The 20,681-nt window shown below is 47.6% G+C and overlaps 2 protein-coding genes across 2 annotated transcripts; one reads left to right on the top strand and one right to left on the bottom strand.

Annotated features, from left to right (window-relative positions):
- The first annotated feature begins 11,119 nt into the window (after nt 1–11,119).
- LOC139057243 (uncharacterized) lies at nt 11,120–12,784 on the top strand. Its single transcript, XM_070535106.1, has one exon. It carries the CDS (start codon nt 11,135–11,137, stop codon nt 11,849–11,851), a length of 717 nt encoding a protein of 238 aa, XP_070391207.1. The 5' UTR covers nt 11,120–11,134; the 3' UTR covers nt 11,852–12,784.
- A 4,363-nt stretch (nt 12,785–17,147) lies between these two features.
- LOC139057241 (uncharacterized) lies at nt 17,148–19,701 on the bottom strand. Its single transcript, XM_070535098.1, has 3 exons — nt 19,284–19,701; nt 18,504–18,610; nt 17,148–18,130 (listed from the first exon to the last, which is right to left on the bottom strand). Exons 1-3 carry the CDS (start codon nt 19,610–19,612, stop codon nt 17,196–17,198), a joined length of 1,371 nt encoding a protein of 456 aa, XP_070391199.1. The 5' UTR covers nt 19,613–19,701; the 3' UTR covers nt 17,148–17,195.
- Between the last annotated feature and the right edge of the window lie 980 nt (nt 19,702–20,681).

Here is a 20,681-nt window from a genome sequence, read left to right as displayed (position 1 = left end):
AGATAGTAATCTAAAGAAAGGAACGGCGCTTGATTCTGCAACCCGTGTGGGAGCACGGCGAAGCGTCGTCAGGGGAGAGGGAGTCGGGGGAGAGGGAACCGGACCGCGCACAGCCCCAATGCGCGTATGGCGCGCCACCTGTCGGGGCAGCGCCGTACATAAAGAGGAGGGGGTCTTCTGTGTTTGCCGCAAGATGGCTCTGCGTGTGCGGTAAGCGCAGAAGAAATGTAGCGGAAACGTACTTCGCTATCGTGTAAATGCGACTTCTGTAAGTTACAGGCTCATAATTACCGATATACACCGCACTATAACTTCCTACGGCACGTTTTTAAGGCAACACCGCGTTCACTAGACGCGCGTTTGTACCGCTTTCAAGCATCGAACGCGTGGCTGAGTGGCAGCGTCTCCGTCTCACACTCCGGAGACCCTGGTTCGATTCCCACCCAGCCCATCTTGGAAGTTGCTTTTTATTTATGAAGTGCCTGCCGTGATTTATCGCTCACGGTCAACGCCGCTGACGCCGACGCCACCGGCTTTTCTGCGACACGAGCTCCTTAACGCTATCGCGTTAAAACGTAGGGAACCTGCGCTGCCTGCGCTCAAACTCAGCCGGCCCGCCCGGCGCTTGGAAGGTATATGGCACTCCCAAGTCACGTGGTACGGTTGGGCCAATGAACGCATCGGCGGCGCGGGGAAAACGAATGCGGTACTCTGAAATTTTTTCCAGTGACTCTACTGCCACCGAAACCGGGGAGTTTCCCCCCACTGGTGTATTGCGGTGCGGTGACCAATGTTGCCTACCGAGCCTGGCAGGCAAAGATTATGCCCGAGGAGGCGTCACATGCTTGTTACAATCAGCAATCTCGAAGGTACAGTAAAAGCAACGGAAGAAATCTATGCTGTCCTGTGCAGTACCCAAAGCAGCCACGATATCTCCATTCAAAGTAGTAATGAACAGGTTACAGAGGCTCCTTCCATAACTAGCGATGAAGTTAGAAGGGCCTTGCAAGACATGAAACGGGCACTACCAGTCGATGGACTCGACTGGTAGTCCCCGAAGTCGAAGATGCACTACCAGTCGATTTATTCAAAGATGGTGGAGACATGCTTGAAATACTGGCGACTCTCTATACAAAGTTTCTATCGACTTCAAGGGCCCCAGAGAACTGGAAGAATGCCAACATTATACTAAAAAGGGAGGCGGTAAAGAATTGAAAATTTTAAATAGACCCATTAGCCTACTTCCAATATTATATAAAATATGCACTAAGATAATCTCCAATAGAATAAGAGCAACACTGGACTTTTGTCAACCAAGGGAACAGGGAGGTTGTTATCTTTATTTTATTTTTTTTATTTATACATACTGCAGCGCAATTTGCGCTATAGCAGGAGTGGGTTAAGGAAATGTACAGAAAATGCATTGGAGTATACAGCGGTAAACACAAGTGAACACTTTTAAAGAGCACAGATGAAAGGAAAACACACAAAAATACAAGTGAACACTTTTACAAAAGAGCACTGATGAAAGAATACACAAGAAGTTATACAAATGCTGCCAGGCATACCCATGCCTGATTATGCCCATACCCATACCCATGATTATGCATCTGGGATGGCGGTTGCAAAAATTTGGGATGAGCATGAGCGAATGGACCCAGGTAATGAATTCCAGTCTTCGATTGAGCGGGGAAAAAAGCTGAATTTGAACATGTTAGTACGTGCGTAGTAGGGTGTCAAGTTTAGGTCATGATGTCTTCTCGTTGATGATCCCGGCGCGAAGTTAATGTAATTATCATTTGAGAGCTCAACTAAAGAATTTACAAGGCAATGCAAGAATTTTAATGATTCGACACGGCGACGAGAAGAGAACGTGTTTAGGTTCAAGGAAGAAAGCGTTGAAGAGGGCGAAAAGTCGCGATCGTAACGATGACATATAAATCGCACAGCTTTTTTCTGTATAGCCTCTAGTTTATTAATCTCTAACTGCTTATGCGGGCTCCAAACTACAGATGCATTATCAAGAACAGGGCGGATTAGAGATTTATGCATTAGTAACTTTGTGTCTTTAGGAGATCGGGTTAGCATTCGCCTAAAGTAACCTAATTTTTTTAGTGCTTTACTGCATATGTAGTCAATGTGTTTGGACCATGACATGTTATGCGTAAAAATGACACCAAGATACTTATACTCAGAAACCTCATCTACTGTACGGCCATTGGACGAGTAACTGAAAAGGGAGGGGGAAGATTTGTTGCAGAAAGACATCAGAACGGTTTTATTGAAATCAATGTTCATTTGCCAAGTGTTACACCAATCGCAAAACCTAGAAAACGACTCTTGAAGACGATAATGATCATTAGAAGATTTCATCACTTCATATAGAACGCAGTCATCAGCATTGAGACGGATGTTAGAAGAGCAGTGAAGTGGCAAATCGTTCATGCATAATAAAAAAAGAAGCGGCCCAAGGACGGAGCCTTGGGGCACACCTGATGTCACATCAACAGTAGCGGAGTCAGTCGAACTGTAAGATACGAACTGGGAGCAAAATGAGAGAAAGCTTAAAATCCAGTTAACCAAATGAGGATTATTCAGTACAGCATTAAGTTTAGCAATAAGTTTAGAATGTAAAATGGTGTCAAATGCCTTCGAGAAATCTATAAAAATGGCATCAACCTGGTTGCCTACGTCAAGGTTAAATGAAATGTCATGCGTGAACTCAACTAGCTGCGTTAACGTGCTAAAACCACGCCTAAACCCATGTTGCATGTTAGACAGTAAATTATTTGATTCCAGAAAGAGCGTGATGTGCTTATGAATGATGTGTTCCAACATTTTGCATGACTGTGACGTCAGTGAAATTGGTCTGTAGTTCGACAAACACTGCTTATCTCCAGATTTATAAAGAGGGACTATATAACTTCCCTGACTACTAAGCTAAACACTCATCTGAAAAATATTTTAACCTGGTGCCAGCTTAACTCGCTAAGCATAAATCCTACCAAAACGTCTTTTATGCTTTTTCATTCGAATCATAGGACACAAGAGTTCATTCCCACTGTCAACCTAAACTCTCTTAACATCAGTGCAGTTAATGAATGCTCATTTCTTGGAATAATTCTTGACTCAAACTTAAAATTTACGAAGCATATCGCCTATTTAAAGCGCAAAATTTCTCCTGGTATTAGAATTTTACTTAAATCTAGATATTACTTTAGCAAACCAACATTGCTGACCTTGTATTATTCTTTTATTCACAGCCATCTTAATTATTGCATTACAGCATGGGGTAACACATATCCAACTCATATAGCACCACTACAGCATTTCCAGAATCAAGCCATCCGGATATTGTCATTCAGCTCATACAACTGCAGTGCTTCTCATATGCTTTTCAACCACAGAATACTTTCAGTAAAAAATATTGTTAAATATAAATTATCCATAACGTTATTTAAGGTAATACGTAAGCCTTCTCCAGTAAATATATTTTCTACGGCTACTTTGGTTAACTTGAACCGCACAAGGTTTGCAGCTAACAACAATTTCTTATTGCCACTAATACATACTAATTATGGAAAACAATCTGGATATTTCGCAGCATTATCCACTTGGAACAGCCTCCCATTAAATGTCAAGCACTCTTCTTCTTTGAGTTCCTTCAAGAAAACATTATTCACTTTTCTACTAGATAGCCAAGATAATCCACATATCTAAGCTATTCACCTCACTCCTGCTCATTTCCTTGCCGTTTTTTTTTCTTTTTTCTTTAGTTTTCTTATTCTCTCATTTATAGCCTTTATAAGTGTTTTGGTTTGTTATGTTGCGAATGCCCTAAACCACTGTTTTAATTGTACGACTAGCTATTGACTTCATATTACTTTACAGTTTGTACTTATACTTTGAATATTCTTCATCATTGTGACTACTGTATTGCTGTTTTATGCCTTGTATTTCTTTTAATGTATATATTTTCTGTCAGGAGGTCCCCTTTCAGCCACATGCTCTGGGACCTCTTTCTGTATACTTATGTAAACATGTATGTCTCCTCCTTATTAAAGAAATAAACTGAACTGAACTGAGCACTTTGGCTAACTTCCATGAAGAAGGTACAGTAGAGGATAATAAGGACTTTCTGAATATGACTGACAGATATTTTGATGACCACAACGAATAACGAACAAGGAACGCGTTGTGTATCCCGTCCGGACCGGTGCATTTCTTAACATCCAGGTTTAATATAAGGTTGAGGATGCCTTCGCAGTTAATCTCAACGTCACTGATTGCTTCAGAAGAAACTATATTGGTAAGTGTCGGGATAAAGTTGTTATCGGAAACAAACACGGATTGGAAATACTTGTTGAATGCATCGGATATCACCGCCGGGTCGTTGGTGACGTCATTATCTATTCTGAAAGAAGTGGATGAAGCATCGCGAGGTAAAATAGAAGACTAAAATTTTCGTGGGTTAGTTCTTAACAAATTGTGCAGGCGAACGCGAAAAAAGATCCTTGGCGTTTTGCAACATAAGATTGAGTTCTTTCTTTGCCTTAAGAAATCTATCCAATGCCAAGGGATATCAGTGCCTCTTCTGGAACGCCTTAACCTTCGAACGCGACGGGACAAATGCAAGATATCGCGAGTCATCCACGGAATGTTAGAATTTTTTTTCTTCGTTTTAATGGGCACAAAACGTTCGATACATGATTTGACAAGACGCTCAAAGTAATTAGCAAGGCAGTTGACGTCCTGGTTGTCTGCAAGTGCACTAAACGTATCAAAATGATGAGATAAGGCATCAGTAATGGAGTTGTCCGCACGAGTGAAATCAGGAAAACTAGTAAACGTGTAGGGGGATTTAGAAATTGGACAGGAAAGTGACACTAAAACGCCTTTATGGTCTCAAATACCATCAAATACTTTGCAAGAAAAGTCATGTTCGGCTAGGTTAGCGCTTAAAAAAACTAAGTCAAGGACGGAATTTAATCTGGTTGCACTAGGAACAACCTGGGTGAGACCAAAGGACAAGGAAATGTTGATTAGGTCTTTACAAATAGCTGTGTCGCGACCGACTGCAGACAATGATGGCCAGTGGATGCCAGGGGCGTTGAAGTCACCCATGCAGATAAAACTCGACGAAGCAATGCTGATCTCGCTCATGACATTTGAAACAGCATGAACATCAAGAGTAGAGCCGGGGGGACGATTAACACTAATCACAATACACCGATTATGAAGGTAAATTTTACACCACACGGATTCTGTTTCTGGAGGAGAAGGCAAGACTGAGAATCGTAGATCCGACCGGATAAGCAGTGCCGCGCCACCACCAGTACCGCTAACCCTGTGTAAGCGCACGGCAACAAAACCGGGTGGAGTGAACTCAGATTCGTAAATACCATTAAATACCAGGAACGTTTCAGGAAGGAAACTCTACAATGGATCATATATCCATGTCATCAATCAGGTAATCGAGAAATCCGCAGAGTACAATCAGCCTCTCTATATGGCTTTCATAGATTCCGAAAATGCATTTAATTAAGTTGAGATACCAGTGGTCATAGAGGCATTGCGTAAGCAAGGAGTACAGGACGCTTAGCTAAATATCTTCAAAAGTATCTACAGAGATCCCACAGCTGCCTTAATTCTCCACAAGTAGGAACATACCTATAAAAAAAGGGGTCAGACAAGGAGACACAATCTCGATCTCCAATGCTATTCTCTACATGCTTGGAAGAAGTATTCAAGCTATTAAACTGACGAGGCTTACGAGTAAGGATCAACGGCGAATATCTCAGCAACCTTCAATTTGCAGATGACATTGTCCTGTTCAGCAACACTGCGGACGAGTTACAGCAAATGATTGAGGACCTTAACAAAGAGAGTGTATGAGTGGGGTTGAAGATTAGTATTGTCGCGGTACAACGCGGACAGAACACAGGGAGACGTTCTTCACGAACAACAGGACAATCTGTTCAAAAACAAACAGAGCAGAGACACGTCTTCTTTGTCATCACCCAATCTCGCTCTGACCCACTAGGCGGAGTCCGTTAGTGCTCCCATCGTCGTCGTCGTCGTCTGCATAGAATGCACGCGTCATTTGTCCCTCCCTACGAGAGCATCGTCCCGATGCTAGACAAGAAATGTCAGTTGCGGAAGTAAAGGCCACTAGCATAGTTATTCGCTCACATACGGCTTCATGCGGACAACGTGCACAAGTTCAGGACGGTGTGTGCGGCGCCGCGTACAGTTCGGATTATCGGGAACGACCTCGTAGGTGACATCACTGAGTCGCCGCAGTACCCGATATGGTCCGAAGTATCGCCTTAACAGTTTCTCGGGGAGGCCTCGTTTCCGTACGGGTGTCCAAACCCACACTCTGTTGCCGACTTCATAGGTAACTAAACTATTCTACGGTGAAGATCGTAGCGGCCTGGGTCGTAGTCTTGCTGCTGGCAGATCCGCAAGCGCGCGAGCTGCCGAGCTTCTTCTGCGCGTTGTGTAAACACATCGGCGTCCGTATCAGCGTCGTCAAAGTCGAGTGGAAGCATCGCATCCAGCATCGTTCGTACATCTCGTCCGCGAACAAGGGTGAACGGAGTCATGCGCGTCGTCTCTTGTTTCGCTGTGTTATATGCAAAGGTGAAATACGGTAGGATGTCGTCCCAATTTTTATGTTCGACATCCACGTACTTTGATAGCATGTCTTCAATGCTTTTGTTTAGACGCTCTGTTAACCCATTGGTTTGTGGATGGTAGGCGGTTGACTTTCGATGGGACGTTCCACTTAGTAGCAAGACGTGACCTAAAAGTGCAGCCATAAATGCGGTTCCTCGGTCTGTTATTACGACGGTTGGCGCGCCGTGTCGTGCTCTGGATAGCCTTTTTTTCAGCGTAACGTGTGAGATAGTCGGTTGCGACGATAACAAAGCGATTGCCTGCAGTAGAAGTAGGAAGAGGGCCCAAAATATCCATTCCGATTTGATCAAATGGTCTTCGAGGGACCTGGACGGGTTGTAGGAGGCCGGCTGGTTTCGTCGGAGGCGACTTGCGCCTCTGGCAGTCGAGACAAGTGCGAACGTGATGTTTCACGGCGGTGGTAAGTCTCGGCCACTAATACCTTTGCTGCACTCTGGCTAATGTTCGCGTGTAGCCTAAGTGACCGGAAGTCACCTCGTTGTGGCAAGCTTCAAGTACTTCCGCACGAAGAGCTGCAGGAATGACAAGCAGATAGGGGGACCTTGGCCCGTAAACAAAACGACAACAGTCCTCTTGCGAAAACTCTAGGTAGTTTCGCAGATCTTCCCTCCAAGTTCAAGCAACTCAGGGTCGTTCCGTTGTTGTTGCGCGATGGCGGATGTGTCCATAAAACAAAGAAATACTGAGTCTTCTTCTTCGGGCGGAGCAGGTGACTCTATCGGCGATCGAGACAAGCAGTCAGCATCCGTATGTCGTTTCCCCGACTTGTACGTGACAGTCATGTCAAACTCTTGCAGCCTTAGGCTCCGACGCGCGTCGTCCAGAAGGATCTTTAAGGCTTGTCAACCAACATAGTGAATGGTGGTCGCTGATAACTGTGAAGTGGCGGCCATACAAATATGGGCGAAATTTCATAACCACCCATACCACGGCGAGGCATTCTTTCTCAGTTGTGGTGTAATTAGCCTCTGTACGTGAGAGTGTTCTACTTGCATAGGCAAGCACGCTTTCTGTGTCGTCTTGCCGCTGCACAAGAACAGCTCCCAAGCCAACATTGCCGGCATCAGTGTGGAGCAGTGTAGGAGCGGTCTCATCAAAGTGAGCAAGCACTGGAGGTGTCTGGAGACGTTGCCGCAAGTCGTTGAATGCACCTTGCTCTTCGTCGCCCCATACAAAAGCAACATCGCCTCTCGTCAAGCAAGTTAACGGCGACGCAATGCGCGCAAAGTCTGCAATAAACCGCCGGTAATAGACACAGAGGCCGAGGAAGCGCCTGACAGCCTTTTTATCGGATGGTACGGGAAACTGTGCGACGGCTGCAATTTTTTCAGGATCCGGCCGGACACCTGCGTGGCTGACGACGTGACCGAGAAACTGCAGTTCCGCGAAGCCAAAGTGGCACTTCTGCGGCTTCAGGGTGAGGCCGGCGGACCGTATGGACTGCAGAACCGCTTCAAGCCGTTCGAGGTGCTCTTCAAACGTTGCGGAGAACACGATGACGTCGTCGAGATACACTAAGCAGTTTTTCCACTTCAGACCCAAAAGTACAGTATCCATGAGGCGTTGGAACGGGCAGAACACAAGCCCAAAGGCAACTCTTTAAATTCGTATAGGCCGTCTGGCGTCACGAACGCAGTTTTTTCACGATCTCTCGGGTCTACCTCGATTTGCCAATATCCGCTTTTTAAGTCCATTGAAGAGAAGTAACGTGCCTGTCGAAGCCTGTCGAGTGAATCATCTATACGGGGAAGTGGGTATACGTTTCTCTTTGTCACCTAATTTTGCTTTCGGTAGTCCACACAGAAACGCAAGCTGCCGTCTTTTTTCTTGACCAGAACTACAGGAGATGCCCAGGGACTCGTTGATGGTTGGATCACGTCATCTTCAAGCATTTTTGTCACTTGTTGTTGTATGGCTTCACGTTCTCTAGGAGCCACACGATATGGATTTTGGTGAATTGGTCTTGCCGTATCCTCTGTAATTATTCGGTGCTTTGTTAGAGGCGTCCGACCGACGCTGGACGTCGACGCAAAGCAGTCGTTGAACTTGGCCAATAGCGTAAGAAGGCGCTCTCGTTCGTGCTGCGACAAAGCAGTGCTAACGTGAAGTACACTGCAGGAGCTGGGTCTTGCGTAGGTGTTTCTTCGAGTAGTGAACAGCAGCCACGAACATCCGCAACGGCGTCAAAATAAGCCACAGCCGAGCCCTTGGGAAGGTGCAGTCGCTCTGTGCTAAAATTTGTTAGCAACAGGTTTGTGCGCCCGTCGGTGACATTCACGATTCCTCGTGCGACCGAGATACCGTGCGTAAACAACAACGTGGTTATTTGGTCGGCAACTCCTTCGCAATGAAACGGTATGTCACATGCAGTGGCGTAGCAACAGGGGGGGCCGGGGGGCCGTGGGCCCCGGTTGCAAGGGGCCAGTGGGGGGGGGGGGTATTTACGCCTGAATGCACCCTTCTTTCCGCCGGCTTGACTGGACCCAAATTGCAAAGAATGCTCCGGTATCCAGTAGCCCGAGCTCACGCACCCGATGCGTTGCGCCGCAGAATTGTCGACTGCAGCTCTATCAACACCCCACGAAATAATGGGCCTTTTTCATGGGTGCCTTGTGCGCATGCGCACCGGAAGTACTCTGACAGCGACACTAGCGGCGAGCGCCCGAAACATTTTTGGTGACATCCGGCAAAGAACGTACGTACGGGCTCTGACGTAGTAGTTCTGCGGAAACCCGCAAGGTGGAGAGAAGTAATAAAGTAATGGCTCTCCGTGTTGGCCGCGCTGCTCCTTGGCAGGCAGGATCATAGCTTTTTTTTTTTTGCGATGCCACAGCGATGTGCTGCCGTAGGCTGCAGTAATGCCAGCGGAAAGCCTCCAAATGTGCGATTTTTTAGATTTCCTGCCGCGACACTTCAGGCAACGAGACGAAAGAAATGGGTGCAAGCAATGCATCGCGTCAACGCCGACGGATCGCCGTGGGAACCGACAGCGAACTCCCGCGTCTGCAGCAATCACTTCGTAACAGGTAAAGAAACAGTGACTTGATATTCCTTATTACTTGATGAACAGCGTGTCTGTTGAGCGCATAAGTGTAACTTCGAGCCCTTTCCGAGCGGGACCATGGCAGGTCGGCGATCGTGCATTTGTTTAGTACGCAGTTTCGGTTGTGTTAGCGCAGTGTGTCCTGTGTCGTACACGCGTGAATAACAGAAACACTCAAGCTGTTTAACCGTCACATTTTATTTCAGGAGCGCCCTCCCGCTTTATGCCCCACCCGGACTACGTACCATCGGTTTTCAAGCACACGCCAATGAGATGCCCTGGGTCAATCGCTCGCTTTGACAGAGTGAAGAAACGGCAAGGTATAGGCTGTGTGTGACGCTGTTTGAGATTCGTCAACTGTCAGCATTTACGACCTTGCAGTAATCTTTCTTCATTTTGTATTCGGCACTTGATATTATTTTTCATTATCATGAAATCGCCCGTGTAATGCTGAATACGCCGGCTGTCGTGCGATTGCCGATGCTAAGCAGCATCGTGCAGTACTTGCGAGTGAAGCTTCTTGAATAGCGAATGTTGATTGCTCTTTCTGCCGCAATATAACTCGCGCTTTCGTCTTGGGCGAGTCAGTTACGGTATCGGCGGCTAGATGCTCCCTTCTCTAAACACTAACCCATTTTTAATGAGTCTTTATCTAGCAAAGGGAGATTAAGTGGTCACTTATTTATGAGTAGTACAGAGTTTTTATATTTGATGTTGCGCCTATCTTATTAGTCTTAAATAGCACATTGTTACACTGTCGCGAAATATATTTTAATGTTATTTATCAGCTTCAAGACTGGCAAATGCAAGTGGCCAAGCCAGCAGCGGTGCAACCACATCAGCTGTTGGACAGAGGACTCCACCGAGTATAGCAGCAGGCCAAAATAGGACACCACAGGATTGTCAACCAGTTGCCGGGGCATCTACTCCACCTCTTGGTCAAGGAACACCATTAAGCAGAGCAGCAAGTGCAATGTCATTAGGCTCTACGACCTGTGAAGATGGTGCAGTATTGCATAGTGTGCCAGCTGAACACGAAAAGAGCTGCCAGACGGATAATTTCTCCCTAGAGCGTATTATGCTGCTTGAAAGCCAATTAAGTGCAGAAAGAAAGAAGGTGCAAAAGCTAGAAGTACAGCTAAAAGCTGCTGAGGAACAGACAATACAGTGGAAAGCACATTACTACGAGCTGAAGGCTACAACACTGTGCCTCGATAACATGCAAGGTACTGAGCATATGTTGTATTACACAGGATTGCCTTCTGTGCAAGTGTTTCACGATATACTAAATTTAGTTTTGAACAATAACCCTCGGTTTGCAATAGACATAAAGAGCAGGTCACTCACTGCTGCCGAGCAGATGTATGCAGTACTGGTTCGCGGACAAGTATGGCCACACGAGAGATTGCTCGCAATTTTTCAATTTCAATGCCATCATTCAGTCGTATATTTTCAGAATGGGTACTTATATTGCAGAAGGTTCTCACTGAAATAACTAGCTTCCCCACACTTCCTGAAGTACAACAGCACATGCCACTTCATTTTAGACGGTACCCAAACACACGTATAATACTTGACACAACAGAAATTCGTATACAAAAGCCCTCAAGCTTAACTGCCCAAAGACGAACTTTCTCCCACTACAAGTTCCCAAACAGAATGAAATGTGTTGTAGGTGCAACACCTGACTGCTATGTTAGCTTTGTGTCGCCATTATATGGGGGAAGTACCAGTGACAGAGCTATTGTACAACAGTCTGGAGTACTTGATCTATTCGAATCAGGAGATGGCATCATGGTTGACAAGGGATTCAAGGTAGATGACCTTCTGCCACGTGGTGTTGTCCTTCATATGCCTCCATTTCGTATTCCTGGAGAAGCGCAGATGAGTGCCAAGGATGTTGAAGCCACAAAGCATGTTGCAAGTGCACGGGTGCACATTGAAAGGGTCATAAGAAGAATCAAGGAGTTCCATTTATTGGACAGACCCTTACCTATAAACATGTTAGACATAGCAGATGCAATTTTCACAACATGTGCATTTCTCTCAAACTTTAGGCGACCACTAATAAATAATGGGAAGGAAGTGGAGACAGACACCATGTAATAGAACACGAAAGCATGCGGTATATTTATTCAGAGCACCTAAAAGGTGTCGTCATGCACTAAAGTTTTATGATGCAAAGGAACGCACTATGTGTGTGTCAGCCTTCTGATAGTCATCTTCAGATTGTCCTCATCACAATGGTCAACTAGATAAAACCCCACAGCATACTTCTTGAAGGACACGTAGCCTGCACCTGTAGTGTAAAGAAATCCAAGGCGTCGGATACGTCGTGTCATGAGTTCTGGAATAATAGCAGCCTTATAGAAGTACACCAGGCCCTGAAGTATGTCTTTCCAAATTTCTGCGTCAAAATATTGTTGCGGGAAGAAAGCAGGCCCACGAGTGTAAAATAACTTATATTTACAAATGATGGATATGGCGTTCAGGCAGCCGCCAGACTTCGTCTTTCTCTAGTCCAATTCAACGTCTTCCTTCACTTCACCGTAACATCACCCTCCCGGTGGGGGAGCTCCGTCCCGGTGCAAGTTAAACAGCCTCACTTATTGGGGGGACATAGGGCTTGAGCCTGGTGACGTGAACAACATCACTGGTTAAGTTGGGAGGCACGGAAGGCTGACCGAGTGGGGCGATCTCGTAGGTCACGTCGGACAGTTGGCGTAAGATCTGGTACGGACCAGAAAAACGGGACAGTAATTTTTCCGACAAGCCGACACGACGTGAAGGCGTCCAGAGAAGGACAAGGGAACCAGGTGAAAAATGGTGGTCTCGGTGCCGAAGGTCGTAGCGTCGCTTTTGAGAAGCTTGCGAGACTGTGAGGCGATGACGGGCGACATCTCGGGCCTGGGCGGCTAAGTCAATAGCATCGCGAGCGTAAGCAGTGCTGGGTGACTGTACTGCGGAAGGTAGCAACGTGTCAAAAGGCAAGGTGGGGTCGCGGCCGTACAAAAGGAAAAATGGTGAAAATCCGGCAGTGTCGTGACGGGACGAGTTGTATGCGAAAGTGACGTATGGTAAAGCGACGTCCCAGTCGCGGTGATCGTTGGAAACGTACATGGCGAGCATTTCAGTGAGTGTGCGGTTGAGTCGCTCGGTGAGGCCGTTCGTTTGAGGGTGGTACGCGGTAGCAATCCGATGTTCTGTAGAACAGGAGCGGAGCAGATCATCAACGACCTTCGATAGAAAGTAGCGGCCGCGATCTGTCAGCAACTGGCGAGGGGCGCCGTGGTGCAGGATGACGTCTTTTAGTAAGAAGTCGGCGACATCTGTAGCGCAGCTGGTTGGCAGGGCTCGTGCGATGGCATATCTAGTGGCATAATCGGTTGCTACAGCAATCCATTTGTTTCCTTTGATGGAAATTGGAAACGGACCAAGGAGGTCGAGGCCCACACGGATGAAGGGCTCTGTAGGTATATCAATGGGTTGAAGCAAACCAGCGGGAGGCATAGCAGGCGTCTTCCGGCGCTGACACAGGTCGCAAGAAGCGACATAACGGCGCACAGAGCGATAAATGCCAGGCCAGAAGAAGCGGCGCCGCAGGTGGTCGTAAGTACGAGTGACGCCCAGATGTCCAGCAGTAGGAGCGTCATGAAGTTGCTGGAGCACGGTGAGTCGAAGGTGCTTGGGGACGACTAGGAGGAGCTCCGGGCCGTCAGGACGAACGCTACGACGGTATAAAGTTCCATCGCGCAAGGTGAACATCCGAAGGGACGGGTCATTGGGCGAGGAGCTTAGGCGTTCCATAAGTGTTCGAAGAACAGGATCCTTGCGCTGCTCGTCGCCAATGTGGAGGAAGCCGGAGAGGGACAGAATACTGATGTCCGAGTCTGCATCGGTATCGTCCGGTTGATCCACGGGATTGCGGGACAGGCAGTCAGCGTCTTTATGCAGGCGTCCTGACTTATATATAATAGAAAATGTATATTCTTGTAGGCGCAATGCCCAACGTGCAAGTCGTCCAGTTGGGTCCTTCAAAGAGGAGAGCCAGCAGAGGGCGTGATGGTCGGTGACAACGCAGAAGCTCCGACCGAAAAGGTACGGGCGAAATTTCGCGACCGCCCATACGAGCGCGAGACATTCTCTCTCAGTAATGGAGTAATTTCGCTCGGGCGTGGAAAGGCGGCGGCTAGCGTAAGCGATGACACGGTCTTGGCCCTGTTGACGCTGAGCGAGGACAGCGCCGATGCCATGACCACTCGCGTCAGTTCGTACTTCAGTGGGCGCAGAAGGATCAAAGTGGGAGAGAATCGGGGAAGTGGTAAGCCGCTCAATCAGGGTAGAGAAGGCTTTCTCCTGTAGCGGTCCCCAAGAGAAAGAGGTGTCTTTCTTAAGAAGGTCAGTGAGAGGGTGAGCAATGTCCGCAAAATTTTTCACAAATCGCCGAAAATAAGAGCATAAGCCCAGAAAACTACGGACATCGTTCGTTGAACAAGGTACAGGAAAATTTCGCACGGCGTGAACTTTCTGTGGATCAGGTTGGATTCCGGCGGCGTTGACGAGATGACCAAGCATGTTAATTTCACGGCGACCGAAATGGCACTTGGAGGAGTTTAGCTGAAGGCCAGCCCTGCGAAACACGGAGAGTATGGTTGTGAGGCGCCGCAGGTGGCTCTCAAAGTTCGGCGAAAACACAATCACATCGTCGAGGTAACACAGGCATGTAGACCACTTCAAGCCGCGCAAGAGAGAGTCCATCATGCGCTCGAATGTAGCTGGCGCATTGCATAATCCAAAGGGCATGACTTTAAATTGGTACAGACCGTCCGGTGTGACAAAGGCGGTTTTCTCGCGGTCCATCTCATCGACGCTAATCTGCCAATAGCCGGAGCGGAGGTCAATTGATGAAAAGTATTGGGATCCGTGAAGGCAGTCAAGAGCGTCATCAATGCGAGGCAAGGGATAAACATCCTTCTTTGTTATCCGGTTGAGGTGACGGTAGTCAACGCAGAAGCGCCACGAGTTATCTTTTTTCTTTACTAAGACAACCGGTGATGCCCACGGGCTACTGGAGGGTTCAATGATGCCCTTGTCCATCATCCTGTCTACTTCTTTCTGTATGATGGCCCTTTCTGTTGCCGAGACACGATATGGCCGCCTATGAATGGGGCTGGCGTCACCGGTGTTGATGCGATGCGTGACAACAGATGTCTGGCCAAGTGGACGGTCGTCCAAATCAAAGATGTCCCGATAAGATGACAGGAGATGACGAAGAGCTGTTGTTTGCTCGGAAGGAAGGTCGGGGGCGATCATCTTAGAAACATCGTCCGCAGGCGTCGAGTACGAAGGAGTGGATGACAAAGGTCCGTTCGTACTGAGGAAGGATTCAGAGGTCAAAAAAGAAATCTGAAATTCTTCCAAAGGAGTGATATGCGCTATGGCGATACCGTGTGGCAAAACATGTGACGAGAACCCAAAATTGAGGATGGGCACGCGAGCGCAGTTTTCGCGGATCCGAATTAAGGTGCTCGGTAGGGCAATATTACGCGACAAAACCACGTCAGTAAGCGGCGACAGGACGTACTCGCCATCAGGTACGGGAGGACAGGGCGTCAGCAGGACATTTGTAGCAGCCTGTGGAGACAGCCTCGCAAATTCAGCAGCACATAAGCGGTGTGGAGCACAAGTGGTTGCGTCGGCAGGAAGCGGCAGGTCCAACTGTACAACACCTGCGGAGCAGTCAATTTGGGCAGAGTGTTTCGAAAGGAAGTCGAGGCCGAGAATTAGGTCGTGTGGGCAGTGTTCAAGGACGATAAATAGAACAACGGTATAATGGCCCCCAATGGTCACACGTGCTGTGCACATTCCAAGGACAGGTGACGTACTCCCATCGGCGACTCGCACGGTGCACGGTACGGCGGGGGTCAGAACCTTTTTGAGCCGGCGGCGGAGAGCAGCGCTCATAACTGAAAGCTGCGCTCCTGTATCAACGAGAGATCTAACAGGAACGCCATCGACTTCAATGTCCAGCAGGTTTCCACATGTAGGCAGGGTCAATAGAGGATTTGTGGGCCGGGTCGGAGTTGCAGCTTCACCTCCGGGAGCTGCACCGCCTAGTTTCCCGAAGCGAAGCGACCGGTTGCAGAAGGGGACGAAGAGCGGTGAACGAGAGGCGAACGGGACCTACGACCTTGCGGAGACGGGGATCGGCTGGATCTTGGTGGAGCACTGTCGGCGTTGATGTTCCTAGTCGGCGTATAGGGCGAGAAAGTGCGATTGTCGGGTACTTGGCTGTAGTGACTCGGAGACGACCACCGAGGAGGCGACGACCAGTGGTTGCGGCAATGACGGGCGATGTGTCCAATACCGGAACAATTAAAACAGATGGGTTTATCATCCGCTGTGCGCCATTCAGCTGGGTTGCGACGGAGTGGTGGAAAGCTTTGCGTCCGGGAGCGAGCGGTCGGAGAAATTTGGTAGGTGTTGGTATGGCGGACTGAGCAGAGAGATGGAATGCCCAAACTTGCTATTTCCTCCCGAACGACCGCTTGTATAAGGGAGATAGCGGGTACGCTTTCCCGACAGTCTGAACGAACGGGAGCCGGGGCCATGGCCTCAAGCTCACGGCGAACGATGCGCGTTATTTCTTCCGGTCCTGCGGGCTGAACGAACCGCGGCGGGTCTTCGCAAGAAGATGTCGCGGCGGTATTGGGCAACCGGTCGAAAGTTTGAGTGACGCGGCGGCCCTTCGCTTGTTCGAAGCGCCGGCACTCCTTAATAATTGCATCCACAGTGGCACAATCCTTACACATCAAGAGATTGAAGGCATCGTCTGCAATACCTTTCAATATATGGCCAATCTTGTCTGCCTCGGTCATGTTGTCATCAGCCTTGCGACAGAGGGCCAGCACATCCTGTATGTACACGACATAGGATTCTGTGGACGTCTGAGCGCGGCACGCAAGTTCTTTTTTAGCTGCCAGCTGACGACCGACAGGTCTGCCGAACAGGTCTCGCATTTTTTCTTTGCAAACATCCCAGCTCGTTAGGTCAGCTTCATGTGTGTCATACCATTGCTTCGCAGTTCCCTTCAGATAAAATATTACGTTTGCAAGCATCATTGTAGGATCCCACCTGTTGTTGTCGCACACTCGCTCGTACATCGTAAGCCAGTCCTCGACGTCGACGTTGTCCGTGCCACAAAATGTTCCCGGGTCCCGTGGGTGAGTGAGGATGACCGTGGGCACGGGCTGCCGAGGCGTTGTCGCTTGTGTCGGTTGATTTGCCATTGTGGCAGCAGGTAGATGACGTCCGCTGCGAAGTTCCGTGGTGGTACCCCGCACCTTCCACCAAAATGTTGCGGGAAGAAAGCAGGCCCACGAGTGTAAAATAACTTATATTTACAAATGATGGATATGGCGTTCAGGCAACCGCCAGACTTCGTCTTTCTCTAGTCCAATTCAACGTCTTCCTTCACTTCACCGTAACAATATATACGTTCCACTGATATGCAGTCTTGCAGGTCAGCATGGTCTGTGAAGACTACAAAGTCGCACCATGGCTTCTTCGCGACTCCCATCTGTCCTTGTACTTGGTAGTAATAATAATGGTCTTTCTTCAGGGTGACCTCACCATTAGTTACTGCCAAGTAAAAACCTTTGTCAGCGCAGGCGTCGACAACTCTTTGGCCAGCTTTCGAAGCGGGGCACTTCACTTCTAGAAGGCCATCCTCACTGCCATCTCTCACAAGGCGATCGGGCGATGCGGCGATGAAAGAATGCAATTCATGAATATGCAATCCTGTTTCCAGGACATCTATATTTTTGTCATATAGCTGCATGAATTCTAGATATTTTTGAACTGCTTTTGCTTCATTTTGTATTCCGTAGAGCCTGGGGTCACCACTCTTCATTATTTCTTTGCGAGGATAAAGTATTTCTTTAACAAGCCCTTCTGGCTTCAGGCAGTGCAGTATTCTGCGGAACTTTGAAGCAGTTAGCTTCCCGGTTCTTTCTGTGAACCATAGAGGGTTCTTATCCTGGCCTACAGTCTTTGCACAGATATCTGCCCTCTCGGTAGCTGTGAGCGACACCTGCTCCTTGAAATATTCATCGATCAATGCGAGGCACTTCTGCGAATTCATGTCCTCTGTGTCGTTGATGGGGCTCGCATTTCTCACTGGTGCTGGCCTCTCTGTGTAACGGTTCCACACCAGCTCAGGTGCATGTGTTGCAATCGCACTCCTAAACTTCAACAGCCCAGACTGCCCAGCTGTTCTCAAATGAGGAGGAAGTTGTCGCTTAGCCTTAACGGGCACCGTCTTGTTAATCACATGTTTCTTAAAGGTGATGTCCACCAAGGGTTTGGTCAGCAAATGCTTTTGTCCTGAAAATAACAAAATGCGGGGACTTGTATACAGTTCATACACATGTTTTATAAAGCTTACTGGCCAAGATCTATTTTGACATTTGATTACGCATGCGGTTATTTTGCACTAATGATGGACACTGCAAACTCCTGTGAATCCGATCAGCATGCTAGCTCACCTCTTTTCAAATACAGTGTTTCTCTATCAGCATGCTTACATTCTACATTAAGGTACCATTACAAGGAAGAGTGTAGATACCAGACCAAAGCTCCTTTTGAAGTCATTTGTCACATCGTCTTGTGTTCTACCACATACGTCCCTCCTTATTCTGTTCGCTGCATTTTACCTGATTAACTTGAACTGTGTTCTGAATAAAAACATTCACCCTACCTTGTGTTGGTGCCATCCATCTGCACGGGACACTCGTACAAGACGGCCTCTGGATACTTCGTATGGCAAACAGCAATGCAGCTATATGCTGGCACCTTTGGCTTTGACTAGGAAAATCAGAAGAAAATAAAAAGTATTCACATTTAGATGCCTGTTAAATGCTCCTGTGAGTGGGCAAAACAAACGGAAAGAGAAAGCTAATGTTCGTTGCAGAATATATATTTAAGAGAGCACGTTGTTGGGCGAGTCGGTCGTACATACTTAATACTTTAAATATATATTTAAGAAACGCGGACTCGCTGCACTACATTGAAGTGCGAGCGTACATTGATTTTCATTCTTTTTCTTTTCCAGCTGCACGGGCAAGGTTCTCGAAGGCACTGTTATCCGTGCATGATATAGATAGCTTAAACGGTTTATGCACGGTCGGGTTGTTTTTTTTTTTTGCGTAAATACGGTAGAACATCAAATAATCGCCAGAACTATTCGCCGCGAACTACTCTTCGCAAGGTCATATAGGCCCGAACCAGTGACATGCGAATGCTTTTGCGGCACGCATCGCCCACAGCCTGTGGCTCGACTCACTTTGTAAACGAAAAATGAATGTTTCCCGACAGCGAGCCGTAGCGGTGCTTGCACGTAGAGACGGTGAAAGCGCTGCCACCTCGCGAACGCACCGTTGTTAGGACACCGTTTTCTACATCGTCGTTCAGTGTTATATCATAAGGGCGGACAGCACATTCGTGCACAGCATTTCACGTCTCTAAAAAATGTACTTACCCAGCAACGCAATCGCAGTATGCTTGGACGACGGCCCCTGCTCCGCCTTTAGCAAGCGCTACGACTTGCTTGTAGTGGCCAGCTTTCATCGAGCACAAACATATGCTGCGCAACACAAGTTCGGTCCCTGTTGGTTGTCCGCACATCAAATACTCGATCCGGCGAATGTACCTTTCCTCTTTGAACATCCAGCCTTTATGCAGCTGCCGGTGCGACTCGCCGAAATGGCTGTCGATCATGTTGTCAGTCACTGGCGGCACCAACTCCAAATCGCAGCTCCACTGACCGCCGGAGTCGAGAAGTTTCTTGAAGTCTTCAATAGAAAACATGTCGAAGAAAGCTTCGCAAGAGTCGACAGGCGGTTGCGAAAATCAGCGGTGACGATGCAAGCGTACTGTGTAAACTTTAAACAGCAGCAGTCACAGCACAACGCAAAGCAACAAAGACCGTCATGCCGCCGCGTCAACCGAGAGCCACCGTATTTGCTTTCGGCTCTCGCCGCTAGAGGCGCTCTCCCATCGTGAAAAAGGTCAATTGCCCGAATGTGCGGGCTAACAAATTTAATTCGCGAAATGGTCGCTAAACTACTCGCCTTAGCGGAACGTTTCATGTGGGGTGCGCTCGTGCTCTGCGTTCATGCTGGGAGCAGGAGTCGTGAAACATGCCCTGAAGAATGTTCTTTTAGCAATTATAAATAACATTATAACCACAAAAGAAATACCGCCTGGCCTCAAGGAAGCGCTTGTAGTTCCTCTCTTCAAAAGCAGACAGGTCAATGTTGTCACAAACTACAGGCCAATTTCGATACTTTCGTGCATTGCTCTTATACTTGAAAAGACTATTTTTCACGTAATGCAGAGCTTCATTGATGCGCACAACATAATGTCGCCTAATCAGAACGGATTTACTTGTGGGCGTGGCACTAGATTAGCATTAGATGAATTAACCGATTTCCTTAATAGTACTCTTGAAATTAGTGCATTCGCTGGTGCATTATTTCTAGATGTATCAAAAGCTTTTGACTCCGTCAACCATGAAATTTTACTTTGTAAACTTCATAGCTATGGCTTCCGAGGGCCTTTTCTAACTTTCCTTAAGAATTATTTGCACGGTCGAATTCAAGTAGTAGTTCTCGGAAATATTAAAAGCAAACCTAGACAGTTGAGCGCTGGAGTTCCCCAAGGGTCGATTTTAGCTCCCCTTTTATTCAACTTGTACGTTAATGATCTCAGTCAAGCAATTTTTCGCTGTCGGGTGTTTCAATACGCAGATGACACGCTTTTAGTATCTCGTCATACTAATTACCATCAAGCCGTGGCTGAATTACAAACTGACACTACAAACGTTATCAGTTGGTACCGTAAAAACTTAATTTCTATTAACCAGAATAAAACTAAA

The sequence above is a fragment of the Dermacentor albipictus genome, chromosome 1 (genome assembly GCF_038994185.2).
Source record: "Dermacentor albipictus isolate Rhodes 1998 colony chromosome 1, USDA_Dalb.pri_finalv2, whole genome shotgun sequence".
Taxonomy (NCBI): Eukaryota; Metazoa; Arthropoda; class Arachnida; order Ixodida; family Ixodidae; genus Dermacentor; species Dermacentor albipictus.
The sequence above is the reverse complement of the archived record's forward strand: the minus strand, read 5'-3'. Positions and strand labels throughout refer to the sequence as shown.

Coding starts and splice junctions, on each gene's coding strand:
- LOC139057241 (XM_070535098.1), bottom strand. CDS start 19,612: ATGTTTTCTATTGAAGACTTCAAGAAACTTCTCGACTCCGGCGGTCAG. Junction 18,611..19,283: donor TACTGCGATTGCGTTGCTGG/GTAAGTACATTT, acceptor TGATTTTCCTAG/TCAAAGCCAAAGGTGCCAGC. Junction 18,131..18,503: donor ATGGATGGCACCAACACAAG/GTAGGGTGAATG, acceptor TGTTATTTTCAG/GACAAAAGCATTTGCTGACC.
- LOC139057243 (XM_070535106.1), top strand. CDS start 11,135: ATGGCCACACGAGAGATTGCTCGCAATTTTTCAATTTCAATGCCATCA.